Source organism: Pyxicephalus adspersus, chromosome 7 (genome assembly GCF_032062135.1).
Source record: "Pyxicephalus adspersus chromosome 7, UCB_Pads_2.0, whole genome shotgun sequence".
NCBI lineage: Eukaryota > Metazoa > Chordata > Amphibia > Anura > Pyxicephalidae > Pyxicephalus > Pyxicephalus adspersus.
In genome coordinates, this window is record NC_092864.1 from 66,498,067 (window position 1) to 66,520,989 (window position 22,923).

The following is a 22,923-nucleotide window of genomic DNA, read 5'->3' on the forward strand; positions in this document are numbered from 1 at the left end:
ATGCATTCCAGATTTTTGGATCACTCACAAGTAGGAGATGGTACCTCTGGATACAGCTAAATGACATGAGGTGATTGGGCCAGTTTCATGGACAGAAGATAAAATGTGAGCTGTGGTGGTGGGGGTTACTTTGCCACGTAGCAATCCTAACACTGAGCTGTGCTATTGTAGCACTTGTTTTAGAGTGTTTAGAAAAACGTGTGTTTTATATTGGTGGCCAATTTGGGAGGTCAGTAGTATTTTGCTGGTATGCTTTACAGCTACAATAGTATAAAGACACAAAACAAAATGGAAAGCGAATACTGGACCAAAACCTTCAGGCTCTCAGGGATCACAACATGCAGAGTCTGAGCTCTATATTTTGGAACAGATGCCCAATACGTCATTCTTGAAAATCCTAGTTTCTCCTGGATACATTTTCTGTGACTGTTCTCACAAGATGTAAGGCAATACTACAACCCTAAATGTGAAACAATTGGCCATATGCACCATCAGCAAATAATCCATTACTGAAAATGAAACAGAACAAACGTGTACATTTAGGCAAACATTCACAAAGTTGTTCTGATTTAGATCCTATTAAGGCCATAGAAACAATTATGCAGCATATGGCTGGACAATAAGGAGGAGGTCCACCAATACTTCATTTAAGTGCTAGTGAATAAAGCACTTACCACTCATTTAAATGGTCAATAATACATTTAAAATGACTAATGGATTCCGAACCTTGGCATTTATTCCCACAACAGCAACAGAAGGGGAACTTGGTGCCTAAAGGCATCAAAAGGACAATTCTGCACCTAACCCATTATTATACGAGCTCAAGTTTCAAACACACACACACTTTCATTTTTGCAGTGAACCATCTCTGTAAACTGCAAAGGTAATTGTTATGCCCAGAGATGATGAATAAAAACTTTTCCTAATACTTGCTTTTGCATGCTTACTACTAATCAAGCAAACGGTCCCCAATGTCCTTTTCCTTTTGCTGGCTGCACAGCTCTCTCACCCACATTCTAGACCAGCGGTTGCCAACTGGTGGTATGCGGACACGCTGGCTGCTACACCTTCCCCCCCTGCAGGGTCATGAGAAGGACCCCATTTAGGGGCCGCACCGGCCAGAGCCATGGACCATGTCCCTAATACGTATTGTAGGCTCAGGCGGTGGGCAGGTTGTCTCTGGACACAACCCACCCGCTCTGTGGTTCTGGCATTATGACATCACCCTAGGGGGGCGGCTCCTCGCACATGCATGGTCGGGAGCTCGTAAATTTTAGTGGTCCAGCACAACCAAAAGGTCGGCAACCACTGTCCTGGACCACAGGTGTCAAGCACAAGACCCGCGGGTCGAATGTGGCCCGGCTGGCAGTTTTATGTGGGCTGTGGTGACCATGCCGCATCCAAGCACCTGTCATTTACAGGCAGGAACACCCCATCCCGGAAACCTAAGCAGGTCCGTCCACACAAGTCCACAAGTGCCAGAGTCCCGATCCTGCTGCCAGTAGTATGCATGGTATCTCAGTGGGATGATAGCAATGTCTCCAGAGACACCGGCCTCCACCTCAGTCACTGGCTCCCCTCACATAGACCAGGATAAGTCAGGTACACCGACCTCAGAAATAGCTTCTAACAACAAAAAACCAATCACTCCCAAAATGTCCAACGTGAGAAACGTTAATGCAGAAGGGGGACAATTTAATGAAAGATGGGAAAGTGACTATATGTTCATGCCTAACGGAGACAAACATGTTCTTATTTTCAGGTTTATACACGAGGATAGCTGTGATATGGTGTCTCAGGGTGAGGAAGGATCTATACTACTTACACTATGTATCGGAATAAAAAGTTCCGCTCGCCCCTTGTGATTTGAGTTTAACACCCATGGATATCAGGCAGGAGAGCAAAACCCGTCATATATAACGCCATATGTAATGACACAAACACATTACACCATTTTACAAGTCGTTTATGTATCTTTGCATCACTAGTATGAAATCTCTAGCCTAAAGCAGAGCACATCCTTCCATCTTGAAGAAGTTCTTAACCTTTAGGGAGTCAATTAACTCAAAGACAAAATAGACAACCCTGTTAATGAAGGATTATACAAACAGATTTCCCACTTGAATTGGGCACTGGAGTCCTATTAACATTGTTGTAAAAGGTTAACAACTTGTGAATTATAGGACAGATAAACAAGCAGCGTGTGCAGTCACTCATATTTCTATGAACTGCCCTTAGTTCTGAATATGGCACACATTCACTTTGGTATAGTAGTGAAAAGCACATTCAATGTTATTTCTGCAATATTTTTTGGCAAGATCTTCTTTGAATTTTTCAGCACGTGCATATACAATGAATTACTTTGTATTCAGGCATTTATAGAGGACAGGGGTGGCATGTTTTAAAGCTCCTTTATGGCTTGTTAATATAATCAGTCTGTAGGCCATCTACTAATAACCAAACACATAAAACACGATCCTTAAAATCCAAACCACAAGTCCCGAACATTTTCTCAATGCTACATTACCCTTGACTAGTATTCAACCCAGAAATTTTGTTAAGCTGTGTGGGATGAAATCATAGGTGGGTGGAAGCCCTTGTATCATGACCCAACTCAATAATCACCAAAAACAGCCGGGTGGTTACGGAAAAGTGCTGGGTGATGGGCCCAGGTAAAAGGGACCGGGGAGAACACGGCTTGGCAGAGCTGACCTGAGCACAGGATTGGTTGAATGATAAACAGTTTTTACAAGCCATTGTGGCAACAAAAAAAAAAATCTCTAGCCATAAACCAGGCACTGATTTTCTCTATTTACTGAGCGTTTTCCTGTTGGGTGTCTAGATTGCATGGTATGGCAGTACATCAATGATCTTTGATAGATATATTAAAAGACATCCAAACTAGACCAGAAAAAAAGACAACCAACACCCATCGTTCCTTGACCTGGAGGGGTTTTGGACCTGACACCATTTTGCTGGAGACTCCACATGGCAATTTTTGGCATTTTTTGTATACTCCGCTCCAAGAAAATGCTGTGAAACAAATGGACTGGGTGCAGGATACTGCTGGTCATTAGACTCAAAGGTTTCACCGTGCATTGCTTAACACGTCAACTACTTTCACTTCTTGAGTTTAATATGTTTTAGGTTTTTTTTTGGTATTAAAGTTTTTTTTTAAGTTAATGCACTAGGTGGTGGTCTGTCTTTTTTTCTATTGTTATATATTTGTAATTTCATTCTTTTAATGGAGGTGCAACCCATACAAGTGCATTAGGTTATCCCATTCCTTGACCTGTTTTCATTTGGAACTACATTTCTTTATAGGCACCGATGCCAAACTAAACATTGATGAATGGTCTATGATATATATGACCCTTTTTTTCACATTTTAGCTTGCATTTTTCTGTGTTTCCCTATTCAGAATGGATCAGCAATTTCTGAGGGAATTTTACAGATGACATTGATTAGGAACTTTTGAGCACAGAAACTATAATATATACTTCTTTTATGTGGATTAGTGTATGGCAAGAAAATAAATTTGGTAACTTTCTACAAGCAAATTTTAGGCTGGGTCTACATGAGACGTTTTTTAAAAACACATGTAATGTTCCTATTGTGTTTATATGCCCTTTTATTAAATGTTTTAAAGCTTGCCTATGAAATGCTGGAAAACGCATATGCCGTGGTTTCCTGTGTTTTTTTGCATATTAAGTGCTCAAAAACGTGGAACAATGTCCCATTCAAACCAATGGAAGAGTTTATCCACGTTTTTGGGCGTTTTCCAGTGTTTTCATTTTTTAAACGTTGCAAGCAATGTTTAAGATAAATGTCATAACTGTGCCTCAAGGAAATGTCCTGGTGTAGATTAACCCATTGTAATGCATGGGGATTTCAAACAAGGGCTTTAAAAGCCTCAGATTAAAAGCTGGGGAAACAGTCCGTGTAGACTAAGCCTAAGAGCCATCCAAGCTTAACGGTTCAGTATATAGCAGCAGTCTAGCTTTTCCAGCCTCGGCTACACATTACATGTTATTGTAACCATTGTAACCAACCAAACAAAGACTTTAAATAGAACTCAAGCCATGGCAATAAAGGCAGAATGGGAGTACAGAACCCTCCTCGGATACCTGGCTCCTCCTTCTGCACATGCCCGATCTTTAGCATGAACAGAAATGAGGGAAAAAAAAAATCCACAATCTCACACATGTGCAATGAGCTAGCTGTGCCAAATCTCAGCCGATCTCACACCTCCGCAAAGCCAGATTGGGAGACATAGGCAGAAGCCGGCAGACATAGAAGATGGCAGCACCCGGAAAGGACTAAATCCCCAATCCAGGAAACCTATGGAGGGATCAAACCTAAACCTGCACAATAGACAAATACAAATAATGGCACAGGAGAAACATCCTGGCCAAAACAGATTAGAATCCAATATAAAATGATATACAATCTTGTTTCGGGGTTAATTCCCGTTGCTTCAGTCCTGAAAGGCATACATAGCAGCTTTGTCATTTCCCAATATAACTGTATGGGTTATTTTATGTAGATCTTTGGGAGGGAAAAAATTCCCCAGTACCGCCATAGGTTACGTAAACTTTGCAATTATTTATAAAGAAGAAAAAGAATGAAGGAATAAATCATAATATGCAGGTAACCAGGGACTGAACACACAGATTTTGTTTAAATCCAGGTGCTCCGATACAAGGATCTCATGTGGAATCAGGAAACAGGACATCCGCACTGCATGAGGAAACACAGGCTTCCAAGAGACAAAGAATCCATTAGAGCAGGATGTGCCCAAATGTTCTGGGACAAACAGAGTCTGCAAAATGTCTACAAAAAGGATAAACCTTTAGCTGTCTAAAGTATAAAAAAAAAGCAAAAAAAAAAAACCATTCTAAAAAAAGCACTATTATTTTTTCTTTTTAGGACTTTGATAACAATCATTCAGTCCCCTGTATAGGAGCTGCCATGTCTCCCCCCTGGAGGAGTTCCCATATACATATAGATCTAAGATATTGCTACAAAACACAACCAAGGCTCAAATCCAGTATTAAAGTGCAGGTAGGTAGCATTGAAGCTTTACAGCCCCCTCCTAATAATCTGGGGCAGGAGCTTGATAGTAACTTTTTACACTACTCAGAAATGTTGCGTTTTGCTCCCATAGAACGGCCAACATTCAGCAAAGAATAAAAAAGTTAAAGTGTAAGGTATTTTGAAATAGGGGTATTGTTTGAAAAAAGGGAGCTTTGAGGTCAAACAAGTATGCAAATAATGAAATAAGAATAGTCATCAGGATACCGGTAATCACTTATTCACCTGACACTTTTCTATGCAGAGGGTTAAACACCATGAAACCAATAGATAAGTGAAACCCTCAAGTCTTATGATCCTGTACCCCAAAAGGGGAACAATGTGTAGAGATGAACTCCAGACAAGCCTAAAAATACAACTTCTCAACACATAGCAGGACAGAGCTGGATCTACTCCACAACAATTCTATAAAGGAGCAGCAACTAACTGATAATGTAATCCCACTGCTCCCTTTCTGTCAGCATGTTCCTACCAGCAACTTGCCCACCAAGCACATTCTGACTGGTCCCAGTCCAATTTCTGTTGTACACAAAAGGCTGAAGTCAAGTCATTTTGACACCAGTAGCACATAAAGCGGAACTAAACTAAAAATAAAATAATTTCACTTACCTTTAATCCCACAGATCCCTCAATGGCGTTGGTTCTTTCAACGAACCGGTCCCACGTTGTCCTGGGATTCCTCTTCGCCTCCACACCGGGCGCCACCATCTTCTATCTGCTCTTCTGTCTTCTTGCTACAGGTGTGAGCTCGGCATCCCCTTCCCCTGGGTCGAAAAAAAATGACTCTATTGTGGCGAAGGAGCAGCCAGAGTCTCCTAGGATGCCAGACGTAGGTATCCCAGGAGGCTCTGCACGCCTTCTATGTAAAGTAAAAATGTTGCGCCTAGGTCCGCTTTAAAATAGATTTAATATTTTTTAATACATTAGTTGGTGTTATTTGTCCGCTGTTTAGCTTTAGAAGTAAATATTTACCAATTCAATACAATCATTATTCAGTATACAGGTATTACAGGAAACATCAGGACAATAGAAGCCTACACTTCACTGACCAAACAAGGGAATGACAAAGGTAATGAGCAGGAAGTTTTGGCTTTTTACAAAGAACGTGTTTTTATGGCTTATACGGCCGGACAGATGTTGGTGACTCAGCAGGACACGGCATCAATATCCCAACAGGGAAAACAGAAGGCTCTTCAAAGATGTGACAACACAGACTAAAGTAATGCAATCTATCCTTTTAAATGGTCTCCAATCTGAAAATTACTCTGTGTCTACCATGAGGAAATTCAATCAGGAGCGGCACTTCCATACACCCTCCTGTTATGTGTATATTACATTAAACCCGTCTTTTGAATAACAGCCACCGAACCATTTGCTGGCAAAGCACACAGCTCTTGTGCAGTATACAAGTATATCTGGACTATTTAAATATATTTCTGCACACAGGAAAACCGTTGCATCAGCAACCGACATTTAACACAACATGCAATGATCAATCACAAGTCCCACTCAGACAAGATTAATAGAATAATGACATCTGGGATCCACTGATAAAGCAATACCAGGCAGCTAACACATTCTTAATTGGTATTGCTTTATATTCATTTCTCATCAGTGGATCCCAGATCTCATTTTACATAAAGAAAAAAAAAATCTACAAAAGGTATCAGCTTCCAGCATACATGGAGCCACAGCATTCAACCACCAACTCCACTGACCAGGTTGGCACATTGTGCCGCTGACTGGCAGAAATTTGGCTTGGGGAGGATTTAAGTCAGTTTAGTGGAAGTAAGGGCCCTGAGGTGTGCAGCTCCAATTTTTGAAGTTCTTGCAGCAGTAAGGGCCCATTCACACTATTACACAGGGTTATTACATCAACACAATATACCGAATTATAATGTGTTCGGTGTTAGTTAGCACTGGCTGCCTAAGGCTGGGTACACACATGCAATAATTGTTGTTGGAAAGGATCTTTCACAATCCTTTCCAATGACAAAAGACTAAACAAGAGTTGTACATACAGCGCCAAACTGCATTACGACCATTCGTGGATCTGCCACAATGGATCCATGAACTACGCCAGACGAGTGCGTACACACGTCAGATTCTAGTCCCATAGCAGCCCTGAAACAATATTCGTCTGAGAATCATCTGAAGTGTGTACGTAGCCTAACACGAATAGTGGTGCATATAAAGGCCCTGATTTAATAAAGCTCCCTAAGGCTGGAGAGGATACTTTAACTGACATCTTCCTAACAAGGAACATATTTAATGTACTGTGTAATATGTTGGCGCTATATAAATCCTGTTTAATAATAACAAGGTGTTGCATCAATACCAGTACACAGATTATACTGACTTGAGGGGGCTTATTATTACACAGTATTTATATAGCGCCATCATATTACACAGCGCTGTACAAAGTCACTAGTTATGTCACTAGCTGGAGCTCACAACCTAATGTCCCTACCAAAGTCATATGTCATTAATATAGTCTAAGGGCAATTTTGGGGGTAGCCAATTAACCTAACTGCATGTTTTTTGGAATGTGGGAGTAAACCCTCGCATACACAGGGAGAACATACAAACTCCATGCAGCTATTGTCCTGGCTGAGATTTCAACCTGGGACCTGAGAGTGCTAACCACTGAGCGGCGGCTGTGCTTAAAGTTCTAAAATTCATTGGTTTGCATTTATCAGGCTAATTTGAAAGCTAAGAATTGCGCTACGTGTTATATACTCTAAAGTTCTGGTAGTCATTTGCAGGAAAAAAAAAAGTAGGAACAAACGTATCCTTTTCTATGGCTATATCCAGGCTGCAGATGTGTAATCAGGATGTTTAGTTTTATGGAATTGTGACACCGACTTATGCAATCTGGCCAAACACAAACCCTGGATATAACCATAGAGCCACCATTTATGTGAAAAGATAAGTTTGTTTCTACATTTTTTTCTGCAAATGACTACCAGAACAACTTTAGAGTATATAAAACATAGCGTAACTCTTATAATTCAAATTAGCCTGAAAAAAAGGCAAACCAATGAATTTTCAAATTAGCCTGAGAAATGCAAACCAATAAATTTTAGAACTATAAGTAGCCCCTTTAAATCAATATAATCTGTGTATGAGTATTAATGCAACACCCTTGTTATTATTCTTATTAAACAGGATTTATATAGCGCCAACATATTACGTAGTGCTGTACATTCCTTTTTAGGAAGATGTCAGTTTAGCAAAAGTGTATCAGGGCATCTTCACATTTTATAGTGTGCTGATGTCTTCTTTCAGAGCAATACAGAACAAAAGTCCATTCATCTTCCCAATCTCAGGCAATCACACTGGCATGAATAATAAACCCATCCTCAATGACGATAGCCCCCCCATCCTCAGTGATGATAGCCCCCCATATCCTCAATCACCGTGCACCTTATAGATCCATCACCCTATTTATAGATTCTGTACACTATGAGAGCAGCCAGGTTATTAGCAATCTTTACTTTGTACTGATGGAGGTCATAATCTGACATCTTGCAGCAAAATGTATGTTAAGCATGAATTAAATACAGATCCCCACATACAGATCCCCACATACAGATCCCCACATACAGATCCCCACATACAGATCCCCACATACAGATCCCCACATCCTATCCTGAAAAACAATACAAAAAACAGATCTGCTCAATGCCAGGTAACCTAACTGCATATTTTTGGAACAAGGATTACGTTTTCGGCAGAATATTTATTGTTCTTTGGATTTTGTACATATTTTGCTTAATGTAATGTGTTTAATAAAACCAAACTTTAGCAGCATGAGGTATTACCATGAAGACGCTGGCCACCATGGAATCCTCTCGGGGTAAAAGTGATGAAACAAATAGCCGATATAAAAGCTTTACAACCCTGACCCCTCAAGACTAATCCATCACATTCTTACGCCCGCCTGTTCATCACGACGGGTTCTCTTTAATGAATGAAATGTGAGAAGAACATCTGTTCCCTGGTAATGGGGGATTTACCATGCAGGCTGCTTTGGCTATTCTTACAAGGAGACAGAAGCCACAAAAATGTTGTCCAGGAGGAGGTTGGGTACCCCTTGTATGACCAGCCCTTTCCTAGGCTGTGGGTGGGGAAGAAGTATGAGGAACATCAGACAAAGACTCCATTCTCCATGGAGAGCATAGAAGGGAAGCATGCTAATACACAACACATGATGAACAATACAACAAAGCATGGCTCTACACAATCCCTGTCATGGAACGCACAATCATTATTGCATCACCAACCCCTGGACAATGATATCTGGCCGATTACCCAGGAACTGATCATTAGGGAAAATAGGAATTATTAATGTAAATTATAGAAACCGTCCCCTGACATCCATCAGGGACACTGCTAATAAAGACTGCTGGGATAGACCCCCAATCCCAACCATGCCCATGTCTCCCCCCAATCCCAGCCATGCCCATGTCTCCCCCATGTCCTCACCTTGCCTGGTGGACACGTTGCGGCCATTCCCGGCGGTGAGCACCACCTGAGGGCAGCTCCTTTCCAGCACGAAGAGCTCATCCCGGCCCACCTTGCTGTTCTTGCCGGCTTTCAGGGTCCCGCTGGGCCCGGACGGGGTGAGGTAGCGGCCATCGCTGGCCCTGAAGGCCACTTTCCCAGCGGAGATGTCCAGGGTGAATTTGGTGTCGGGGCCGGGCTCGGTGCTCAGGCTGCCGTCCGCGGATAGCAGTCGGTGGTCCGGGGTCTGGAGGCTGTAGCGGTTCTCCTGGAAGAGAAGGGTGATGAGGGAGTCCAGACCCCAGGGCACGTCCCGCTCCACGGACAGCTCCTCGCCGTTGCCCCCCAGCCGGGCGTACCTCTTGCGGGTGACGCTGTAGATGGTGACCTGGGGGTGCATGGCCAGATGGACGCCCCATTTCTCGGCGGGGGACACGGAGGGGGCGAAGCAGCTGATCCGGTCCTCGGAGCCCCCCAGGTAGCGGCCGTACGCCTCGGACTGCAGCACCCACCGCCCGTCACCCTGAGCGCTGACCAGGAAGCGGCACTCCGAGTCCGGGCTCTCCGCCTCCCCAAACACCCGGCCGTCCTTATCGGCGGACAGATACCGGCCCAGGTGGCTCCTCAGCAGCACCGCCTCCTCCCCCACCGGCTCCAGGGTCCACACTTGCTTTTTCTTCAGGCTGGAGGCGGACGCGTTGATTTTGAAGCCGAACGACTCGGCGGTCAGATATTTATTGTTACAATTAATGAGGCCGAGCTGCAGGGGACCGGAGCTGCTCATGGTGACGGCTGGCGGGACCGTTAGAATGGCTGAGAGCGAGCGACACTCCGCATATAAAGCCGCGATTACCTCACAGCGGAGGCGGCACCTCAAATGTCAGGGATGGGCGGGGGAGGGGAGACAATGGCGGCATGGAGAGCGGGATGCACGGGGTGCCATCATCACCCGGGGCCACAAACGGGGGCCACATGTCCGGGTACCGGAGGGGAAAACCTTCCCCGCAATATTGTAACGTTTACCGAGGAAATCCGAATGGCTCAGGGTTCAAATCACATCGCTGGATCCTCATGGATTGGAAGAGAGATATTCCTATATATTCCTATATTATTATATATTGTATTGTTATATATTATATTGTTTTTTATTGTTATAATATTATATATTGTTTTATAGATATTCTTATATATTGTATTGTTATATGTTTTTATATATTGTTATATTATTATATATGTATTGTTATATAGATATTCCTATATATTCTCACATTATTATATATTGGTATATTATTATATATGTATTGTTATATTCTTATATATTGTTATATACCGGTAGATATTCTTATATATTGGTATATTTTTATATATGTATTGTTATATATTCCTATATATTTAATAATATATAGAGATTGTTATATATGTATTGTTACATAGCTAGTTTTATGTATATAATATATGTATTATTTCATATGTAGTATATATGTATTGTTATATAGATATTCTTATATATTGTTATTTATGTATTGGTATATATGTATTGTTATATAGATATTCTTATATATTGTTATTTATGTATTTCATATGTAGATATTGTTATTTATGTATTGGTATATATGTATTGTTATATCGAGATTGTTATTCATGTATTGGTATTTGGATATTGTTTTGTTACATTTTGGATTTAATATATAGATATTGTTATGTAGATATTGTTTTGTTATATAGATATGTATTATAAATAGATATTGTATACAAAGCACAAGTTCCAAAAAAAGACAACACCCTAAGCCCCCCCTCCTCATGTCTGCAGCATCACCCAGAGCTGCATAGCACAGATTTAGGAAATGTCAGCTTTTCTCTGCCCAGTCTAGGTCTGCCTGAATTCCTTTATCATGAGTGTTCTCTGAGCTATCTCTTCCCATTTATACCAATGCATTGCACCTCCTAGATTGTATCCGTCTTACATTATTTACACTTTAATGATCACACAAGTGATGTTACATAAAGTCTCAGCACTGCTGTAGCTGTTCTGGCTCCTCTCCTCCTCCTGTGTCACTGTCTGTATCTGTCTGACATTTGCATCCTCCTATTTAAAATACAGCGCTGTGTAATACGTTGGTGCTATAAAACTCCTGTTTAATAATAATGCAATACCGGACTGAAATTTCCATACATTCAAAATATAGATCGGCCAAATGTTTCAGAATTAGCAAACTGCATTACACTTGGTTTTAGGATTCGCAAGACTTTAACTCGGAATTTTCACTATGCATAAAAGGGTAGACAACCATTTTATATAAAGTAAAAATTCTGTTTGGGTTTTTTTTTTTACAGAGGAACTAAACTCAAAATCTCCCAAAAACAAAAAATCCACTTAGCTTCAATCCCACAGGGCAGTCCAATCCATCCGGAGGTTTCTTCCATCGGGTGTCGTTCCAGCATCCGTCTTTGGGCCTGGGTCGGGTGACGTAGGAACGAGGACGCGTTTGAAAAAAACTTGGTGATCTCACTGCGCATGCGGGTTTTTTTTTTGCTCTGTTTTTTTCCCTTTTCACAAAAAGGCCCCTTCTGAGCATGCACAGAAGGAGCACCCAAGAGCCTCCCGGGATTCGTGATGTAGGTATCCCGGGGGGCTCTGCGCTCCCATTCATTCTCAACCGCCTAGGAGGTGGTGCTGCACCTTTTTTTTTTTTAAAAAAAGGGTGTTAAACTTAAAAAACAACAAACAACAGAATTTTTACCTTGCATAAAAAGGTCGTCTACCTTTTTACATAAAGTAAAATTTCTGAGTTTTGGTACGCTTTAAGTGCAACACCCTTTTTTTTTTATAAAAAAAGGGTACAGCCCCAACTTCTAGGTGATTGAGAATAAATGGGAGTGCAGAGCCTCCCGGGGTACCTACGTCACGCATCCTGGGGCTCATGGCTGCTCCTTTCGCCAAAAGGGGAAGAAATTGCCAATCACACACTGCGCAGTGACATCGGCAAGTTTTTTTCCTATCGGGTGACGTATGTAGAAGAACCCCAATAAACAGAAGATGGATGCTGGAACAAACGGAAACTGATGGAAGAGAATTCCCGATGGATGGATCGAACTTCTCTGTGGGATTGAAGGTTAGTGGATTTTTTTTTGTTTTGGGTCGTTTTTGGGTTTACTTTAAGGCAAAGATTTTGGAAGTTATGTTTTATATAAAATTATTGTGTTTAACAGCAGATAAAGAGCTAAAGCAGCATTTCAAAAGTCATATAATGCTAATAAATATTCTGAACAGGAGAGTCCAAGGCAGTGGGATTTTCAATGACTGAATGCTAAAAAAAACAACAAATTTTACTATATACAAAAGAGTTTTTAAAATATAAACAATACATGATAAAAGCAAATATTGGTGTTTTGTGCTTTACAAAGTAATTTAGTCTAGTTTTTACAATTACAGAAGATCACCCCTTGGAGGGAACAAGGTTTCATTTATTTGACACATTTTGCAGTACTGTAGCTGCTTCTTCAGGAATGAAATGTGTCAATAAGGTTGATAATTCCTTGGAGCCAAGGGATATAGGTTATAAATGTTGCATGCACCACCATCACCAGAGACCCAGCCCTACCAAAGATGAGTGACACCAAGGCTAAAATCCACTGCAGGGGAAGTAAAACCCAGATGTTCCTGGATGGATTTGAACACAGTCTCAAAAGCAATGTCAAATGCCCATGATGATAAGGGGCGACCAACCAACAGTTGGTTACAGTTTCAATAAATCATATTTTTTTATATTAGGGCAGAATATCAATCAAAAATCAATCAGGCAAGTTTTTTTTTGTATTTTTAAAGTGGATCTAAACTCAGCATTTTCACTTTAGAAAAAAGGGTAGACAACCCAAAATGTCATTGATTTTTTTTTTTTTTAAGTGCAACAAAAAAAGGTGCAAATCCTCCTGGCCTACCTACGTTACGCATCCGTGGCTGCTCCTTCTGCGCTTGCCCCGGTCTCGAGCCCTTCCTTTAACCTTGGTGGCAGTAACCCCAAGCCATACTCAGGGTGGAATTGCCAGGGAGTTTAAAACTCCTACCTGGTTCCCACGTTCCAGCGGTGTCCTCCAGCAGTGCCAGCAGCATCCTCCAACAATGTCTGCAGCGTCCTCCAGTGATGCCTGGCACCTTCTTCCCCTGGCGAGGCCGGCCAGGAATCTGCGTAACCTGGGTATGCCCGGCTGGCATCTGCATCCCCGGCGTGAGAACATTGGGCACGCGAAGCCAGGGGAAGCATCTGCTCGCAAGTCTTAGGCTGAAGGGCGGGTCCAGGGGGGAAATTTAAAATAATGAGGATTTTTAAATGTACCACTTTTACATTTAAAAATCCTCATTATTCATACCGCCAAGGAGGTTATTGGAAAAATAAAATTGTTAATCTCACGCATACGCAGTGAGATCAGCAATCTTTTTTCTCATCTACATCACCTGATCTCGCCCCTGCATAGTGCGAGATTGGTGACATACGAAAAAGAACCTGGAAGTAGGGAGAAGGAGATGTCTTGCTCTGCGCTGGGCCAAAGACAGACACTGGAACGACGCGGGACCCAATGAAGAAACCGCCCACTGGATCTGCGGTATTACAGGTTCCGCTTTAAACATTGCATTAAAAGCAAAACCACGTTTTTTGTTGCAGTTGGTATTTTGATTAGATATAATTCAAATCAATTAAACAAGTCACTAGTTTGCCAAAAAATGATACTGTAGCAAGGATTGATTTAAAATTATCATATTATTGATGGAAAATAACAGAAAATCAGCAGTGAAGATGCTGAAGTAGAAATAAGACATCAGGCAACCACATCTTAGGGGCCGCACTCCCATTATAGGTAAATATTTTCAAGGTGTAGCTGCTGTTTGTTTAAAGGCAGCAGTAAACCTGGAGATATTTTAACTTTAAGTCCTCTTTAAAATACTTGTTTGTGGCTTACACCTTTATATGTGTTTACTTTCCATTATTTTTGTTGCTTTGTGGAATTATTTTAAAGCATATTATTATTATTACACAGTAATTACATAGCACCAAAGTCCATATTCATCTCACTCAATGTCCCTCAAATAAGCTCACAATTTAATGCCCCTATAATATGTCTTTATTACAGTCTAATGTCAATTTTTGGGGGAGGACAATTAACCTAATTGTATGTATCTTTTTTTATGGAATGTGGGAGGAAACAGGAGTACCCAGAGGAAATGCACACAAACACAGGGAGAGACTGCAAACTCCATTCAGATAGTGTCCTGGTTGGGATTGGAACCTGGAACCTAGCACTGCAAAAAGTGCTAATGATTGAGCCACCGTGCATATGTATTATTATTAATATTAGTAATAATAAACTGGATTTGTATAGTGCCAACATATTATGCAGCGCTGTACAATAAATTGGGGTTGCAAATGTCAGACAGATACAGTGACATAGGAGGAGGAGAGGACCCTGCCCAATCTAGAAGGTGGGGGAAGTATCACACAATAGGAGGGGGATAGTGATGGGAAATAGTGAGGATTTTAAAAGACAAGAAGAAAGGTAGGCAAGTTTTTCTTGTGCTTATTGGAAAGCACGTTCCCAGCCTGGAGCCTTTTTCTGCTATCTGCTTCTTTGAACTAGATTGGGACCACAGATGCTATTTTGTGTATTTGTGAGGTAGGGAGCTATAAGGAGAGCTGAAGAGAGGTGGAGTGTTCATGAACAAAAGGGATCATGGACTTTAAGTAAAGAGATTAGCTATTAGGATCAGTTACTAATGGGCGCTGTGGACTGTTAGCCATTTAGTAATGACAGTTCTCACCTTGGTAAATGGAGAGACAGGTTATAATTATTCTCTGGTGGTTCCTGTACTGATCAAGCTCCAGGTTGTATAATGAGAAACTAGCTGGAGATGAGTTGCGATCCTCTAAAGTTTTATTTTTGCAAAGGCTAAGATGGGGGTTGTTGTGAACTTATCTTATAACACTTGTAGCCCCCCACAGGTAAATTAATGGTAAATAAATACAGTCAATCAGGGTAATTCACACCACACATTCTTTGTGTCTCCACATGGAAATATTTAAAGGCCATGATTTCATGTATATGTTGTAGACAATATATATTTAAATTAGGAACCATTCATGTGGATTCACAGATTTTCACTAAATTACCTTACCTGTGGGGTTGAATAACACACAATTAATGATTGGAGTCTGCTATGGGCCCCCAGTGGTAAGGAAGAAAAAGAAAACCAACTACTAGCACAGATAGAAAAAGCAGCAAAAAGTGGAAGTGTTTTATTCATGGGAGATTTTAACCACCCTGACATTGACTGGAGTAATGGCACTACAGAAACACCAAAAGGGAGGAAATTTGTGAATTTAATACAAGATAATTTTATGGTACAGTTTATAATAGAAGCCCAAATAGAAATGATACTCTGCTGGACCTAGTTCTTTCTAACAATGCAGAGCTTATAACAAATGTGCAAATAAAAGAGAATTTGGGTAGCAGTGACCATAATATGATTTCATTTAATTTAAGCTATAAACGGGAAGCAAAAACAGGAAAGATAAGAACATTTAATTTTAAGAGAGCAAATTTTCCAATATTAAGGGTGGATCTCTGTGACTTGGACTGGGAGACAATATTGTCCTCAAAGAACACAGAACAGAAATGGGAATGTTTCAAATCTGTTCCACAAAAGTACACTAAAAAATATATTCCAATGGGTAATAAGTTTAAGAGGCTAAAACTAAAACTTTTGTGGCATACAGCTGATGTTAAAAAAAGGCATAAGGAACAAGAAAAGGACATTCCAAAAATATAAAAATGAAGGATCACCTTCATCATTTAAAACCTATAAAGAATATAACAAAAGATGTAAAAAGGAGATAATGTGCAAAACTTCAAAATGAAAGTCAGATTGCAAAGGAAAGCAAGGCAATCCCCCAAAACATTTTCAAATATATTAATAGTAAAAGGTCAGATCTGAGCATGTAGGCCCTTAAAAGATGTCGCTGGGTTGGTAACTGGGCAGATTTAGAACACACTTTTTTTTTTTATCTGTGTACATGAAGGAAAATGGCAGAGCTCAAGTCCAAATTCATAATAGCAATGTCACTGCCTTAAATGAGTCACAATGGCTCAGAATTGATATCATTGAAACAAGCTGGAGAAAATGAAGGTTGACAAAGCACCAGGACCTGATGGATTACATCCACGTGTCATCAAAGAGCTGAGCTCAGTTATGTCAAAGCCATTATTTGGCAAGGTACCCATGGATTGGCGTAAGGCCAATGTGGTTCCTATCTTCAAAGAGTGAGCAAAGTCATTACCACGTAACTACAGACCCGTTAGTTTAACGTCCATAGTTGGAAAGGTCTTAGAGAGTTTGATAAAGAGCCACATAGAGGAGTTTCTGCTAGAAAATAATATTATAAGGGATAGTCAGCATGGCTTCAAGAGAGACAGAAGTTGTCAAACAATTTTACTCTCTTTTTATGAGGAAGTAGGTAAACAGGTAGACAGTGGAATAGTAGTGAATAGTAGTAATAGTAGTGAAAATGTGGAATCGACTCCCTCAGGAATAAGTTTTAAAAAAAAAAGCTGGATGATTTCTAGAAGCACAGAATATATCTGGGGATTAGGGCTTTAAAGTAAAGATAACAGAGACTGTTGATCCAGGGAACATCTGATTGCCTCATGGAATCAGGAAGGAATTTTTTCCCCTGTTGAAGCAAATTGTACCAGGGTTTTTTACCTTTCTCTGGACCAACTATGTCTTATGGGGTTTTATATCTGGGATATGTTTATTTCCCTAGTGGTTGAACTTGATGGACTTATGTCTTTTTTAAACCTAACCTTCTATGCAACTATGTAACCTTTAGCTTTAGAGTGTAATGATTATATTTTTTACAGTTTTTCATATTTTGGTTTTCAAAAAATACTGTTGATACATTAGATTGTTTGATGCATGCCTTTTTAGGAAGAGAGGACGGAAGAAGATATCTGAGTCCTGCAAAAGGATGGGGAAAGGTGAGTATGGAGGGTTCAGTTTAAAGCAGCATTTCCCAACCAGGGTTCCTCCAGTGTTCCCTAGGATTCCTTTGTGGGTTGCTTGAGGTTACTTGAGCAATGAGGAGTTTTTGCCTCTCAGGTCAGGTCAGTTACTCCTGACAACAATGATTTTTGGCTATCAGTATGGGTGGCAGCATTGTAAGGGGCATTCTTCAAAATGACCACCATGCTAATGAACTGTGAGCTAGTGATATTTTATTAATTATTATTGTCATGGGGTTCTCTAAGACTAAGACTAAGTATTGCAAGAGTTCTTCCATTTTAGAAAGGTTTAGAAAGACTGATTTAAAGATTATTGTAAATGCTTACTGGCAGCACAAATTGCTTGCATTTCACCAGTATTGTATAGTGCTCACAATGTTAAGGACTCTGCAGGTATTATGTGGTTTCTTTATACTATGAGTTAGTTAAAAGTAGACCTAAATATCTTCAGGTCATAATACACAATAAATCCTGTACAAAACACTTAGCCTCTAACGCCCTAACTTGTTTGTTTCAAAAATAAAATATTAATATCCAATTTTGTAATATGGATCCATCTCTAAAGACAAGTGACTCAGAAACTATTGAAGCACGTGAGCCTTTCAGGCAACTAAATATTTTAGGGGATCAGCATTGTCAACCTTCATATATTTCTGATCACAGGTTTACTTTAATAGTGATATTATTGTCAAGAGTGCATAGTTTACAATTTACAGTGTCAAAATTACATAAATCATATATGCAATTAAAAAAATACTGTAAAACAATAATACACTTTGTGAAAAATTAGTTTAAAGTTGTATTTGCCCCTCTTGCGAGTCATAAAAATCCTCCATAAATATATTAAGATCTCCATTCTGTCGCAGGCATAGCATAATCTTCCCTAGCACCAGTAAAGAGCATGCAGTATTTATTCCCTTCCTTGTCCTCCACAAATTTCCAGAATGTGGGATAATGTCACTAACTCTTCCAAAGTGGTTTATCACACTGGACTTCTTCAGGAGTGGTAGGTGAGATAATGCTTGGTTGGCTTCTACTGTCTTTGCCATTTGCAAGCAAAAATCATGTTTTTATATTTACTTGTACTTAATTGGGTATCCTTTGCAAAGTGAATTTTACCACATTGAAAATTCCCTTGCCAGGTAATAATGCAAGCAAACATCCGTAAATAAACTCCAATAAGTGTATGATGATTACTCTGTGCTTATATTCCTATACTCCAGGCTCTGGATGTCCTTATTTATTAAGTTATTAGTGGCTCCATGAACATTGTGAAAGGATCTTTATTTTTACCAGGTCCAAACATAAAACATTTTTAGTTTATTAAATGCATCATTATTCCTCAGAAGAACATAATGTTTCTTTCTTGGAGAATGCTGCAAAATAATCCTAAACACAGTGCAGGTCATGAATTCTATTCTACATTGCTTTGATTTTGAAACTACAGGGTGACCCTGTTCCCTACTAGTTACTTGAGAATATTAATGTCTAAGACTAATTACAGACCTGTGGTTTACCAGGGAAGATGATAGGCTGATATCCCCAGTATAATATAGTAAAAAAGTTCTGACCAATATCCATGCTTTAGGGACGATTTATCCTTTACCACCTTTTTTTATGTGTTTTGTGCTGCACCTGGCATTGTAAACAGCTAGTGAATGCACAAACAGAAATAACATCACAAGGGCTCAATGCTAATGGAGTAAACATACTATGTTATGCTCATTTGTATTGGAAAACAAATATAGCATATATTTAGTGTCAACAAAACAAAAAAAAAAACTTTGACTAGAACTTTTAATGGGGATATTATTCGACAGTATTTATTATTACACAGTATTACACAGATATACATCTAAAACATTCATAATTTAAATCCTAATGCACATTCACAAAAAATGTGTAAATTTTTCCAGGTAACCTAAATGTACACAGTTTTATTGTAACTGTCATATAAGCTCTCATTAGGTAGCTTGATCCCCACCAAGTAGCCTATAGATGAAAATCCCTGCTATCGGACTTCTGGTCCTGGCGCCTGATGGGTTAGCGACGCAGCTGCAGGCTATGTCCAGCATTGAGTCAGTCTCTGGTTCTGTTATGGTGTCACAGGGCAGGATAGTGGACCCTCAATGTTGCCAGCCCGGTTGAAGATGAAAAAAGCCCCCTTGGATCATTCAGTGGGGAAGTTCCAGGGCTGTAATTCAAACTGAACTTGGCATTGATTTACAAAGCCATGACAAAGTTTGGGGTCACCTGAATAGCGAGGTGGATTGGGGATCTGGAGCATGGAGCATGGTGGCATAGGGGCTGGGACTATGGCAGGAACCGTAGCTGGAGTCACTGGAGCAGATGCAGAGGTAGAGGTGTGATTGATGGCAGACTTGACTTCATTAAGGCGTTCATAACACCTCCGAAGAAAGTGCACAACTTTAATTTGCAGAGACTCCTGTTGTTGTACCTGCTGCAGCAGGTCCTGCATGGAGTCAGTTAGTGGAATGTCAGCGGGGTCCAGGGCCTGAACAAATGGTGTCACAGAGCCGAATGTGGACCCTCCGTATCACCAGCCCGGTTAGCTAAGACGTGCATGGTGCGCAGTCTTGGTCTTCTCCAGAGCCTCTGGAGGTGAGGATGTTGCCAGGTTGCAGCCCCCATGCACGCAGAAACTGATAACTGCTGACAGGCGGAATTAAAGTGTGGTACAGGAATGTGGGACGTGGTCAGACAAGCCACAGGGCAGACAGCAAACAGTAGTAGTCGGGCAGAGCCAAAAGTCAGGGCAGGTAGTGATCAAGAGTAGTCAAGTGAAACTGGGGCCAGTATACCAGAGGATCAGAAATTGGAGAAGCAAACAGGAACAACTGGAACCTGGAAACAGAGCCAAGAGAAACTTCTTGTTCAGGCAATTTCCTATTGCCAGTCACTTCCTCATATAGGGTAAGTCATGTGACCATCAGGTAACCAAACCCACCACCAGAGGGGCAGTTCAGGTGTTGTTAAATCTTCCGCCAGTTGCTGAGGTGTGTCTGCCGAATACTCTTGTCCTCTGGGGTAAGGGGGCAGGTCTCAGGGAGTCACCTGAGTCAAAGCAGGAAGTGACCAGTGGAAATGAGAGGAGTCCAAGGTGGGTAATACAGATGAGAGCAAAGATCCCCTGGTCCTGCAGGGATTTAAGACAAGGTTCACACCGCCCCCCACAGTCCCTGATTGATGCCGAAATCTGCAAGGACAGGGAAACTGTATTGTTTCTTGACAGGAACAACTCTGTAAATAAAACCCCTCATATTAAGAAGAGGACCCAGCCTTCCAAGATGTCGAAGGTGAAAGCTTCTTCACACCAGGCAGGCTGGGTTAGAGAGTCCTCTGCCATTATACCTCTGATGGGACTCGATCACAATATCCTTGTGAAAGAGGTAGAAACACACCTAAAGGCACATGTCTCGGCTATTATAAGCCTGCAGAAACATCTCAAGCGCATCAACTCGGCTGGAAGAAGGCCCTGTAATTGTTCAGTTTTTGGTATATCAAGACTGTCAATGTATCTTGCAGGCCTATATGGCCCAACGTGCCTTAGTAGGAGCAGGTAACAAGCTCCTCTCTGTCTTGGATACATGCGACATTGAGAGCCATAACAATGCCCAATCCCCCCCACTTTTTGGAAGGAGTCATTGCTTTTCATGGCGAATTTGACAGGAACGGAGCATGACCTCTGTCCCATCATGTGCCTCTTACATATAATGGAATCCAAAGACCCCATCCAACAAAAGGTATTGGCAAGATGGGAAATACGAATGTTAGCTACCAAGAAAGTGATTTGAAAACAGTGCATATCAGAAGCTCCCCCTGCTTTACAGCAAGTCAGGGAGATCCTTCATAAAATTATGTCAATAGATAAACTGAATAATATGCACAACAAAGATCAGTACGCGAAGCGTTGTTTTAAAACCTGCACAAGGTTTCTTTTAGCTGAGCTAACGAGGGATCAGTTGGTGGACTTGATGACATTATTCAAACATACTACCTGGCATGATACTGAAAATCTTAACAGCTCTCTGGAGGCTTTAGATGTGCTATAATGAGTACCACTATGCCAAATAATGTGAACATCCGAATAGTTAGTGTCTCCTGAAGTGAGAATTTTGAGTCTGGCTTAAGTTTCTTATTTCTTTGTATATCACAACACTGTGTTATTGGTATATCTTCAATATCCTCCAGGCTTTGTTTGTTTGTTTATTTGTTGGTTTATTTATTTGTTTCTGATACTATGATTACTGATGCCAATGTTGTCCCTTTCCCAAGAATCCATTCCAAGATATTGATGTGTTTGTGTAAATGTATTATTCAAGAAAAAAAGCAAATAAAGATATGCAAAAAAGAACAAAACAAACCCCCGCAATCAAAGTGAGAGCAATAGTCTCTCTGCAGCATTTCAAAATAATTACAAAAGCTTTTATTTACTTCTTGCATCTATGACACCATAAGCTTAACTAGATTGTTCTAATAGGGGCAGAGATAGTAATAAAATTTGACATAAGCACAAAACTTTCCCCAAGCTAATACATAAATAAGTCTTTGTTGATCCACATTATAAATATATACACTTTTTTCTTTTAATTATTTTTCCTAAATGTTGTTGTAGTTTTTGCATTGGGTTTTAACAATGAAGACGTGGTGAATGTATTGCAGCTTCACCATAGGTGTGAATCTAGACTAAGGCTACATACACACATACAATGGTTTTTGTCTGAATTGGCTCAGGGCCGATTTTGGACGAGAATCTTGCGTATGTACAGTGATCACGGTCCGAACAACCGTCCTGAAGGATCCACGAGGATGCACAATGAACGATCGTAATACAAGGAAAGGGAAGAGAGCACAGCGGGGTGCCGCTCCATCGTTCTCCCCCCTCCACCCTCTATAGAGCAAAATGGTGCTGTATCTATAGCTCCCATTCATGCATCGTGCCGTTGTTGTCCTTGGAAAGGATTGTGAAAGATTCTTTCCAACGACAATTATATAAAGTGTAGAGTGTTTTGTATACATGTTTGCTTGCTTACCAGGATGATGACATCTTTAGTTAAAATGCATCACTTTTACTATGTGTGTATGGACCTTTTTATATGTAAGTAATATGGAGTAATATCTTTCTTATAATGGAGGCAGTAATATGCTACGGACATAATTGGATACATTTAGTTTTGCATAAGCACTTCTGGGTTACAATCATGTAGATTAACTCATTAGTGAAAATTTTTTGTTTTTGTTTGTTTTGTC

General features: G+C 40.6%; 1 protein-coding gene across 1 annotated transcript in view; it reads right to left on the reverse strand.

The window, feature by feature from the left end:
• Positions 1-10,450, reverse strand: part of FSCN1 (fascin actin-bundling protein 1) — a 19,803-nt gene extending 9,353 nt beyond the window's left edge. The window contains exon 1 of the mRNA XM_072419155.1: positions 9,583-10,450. Coding sequence (XP_072275256.1) covers positions 9,583-10,384 — 802 coding nt within the window. The 5' untranslated portion in view covers positions 10,385-10,450. The remainder of the gene's footprint in view (positions 1-9,582) is intronic.
• Positions 10,451-22,923: the final 12,473 nt, after the last annotated feature.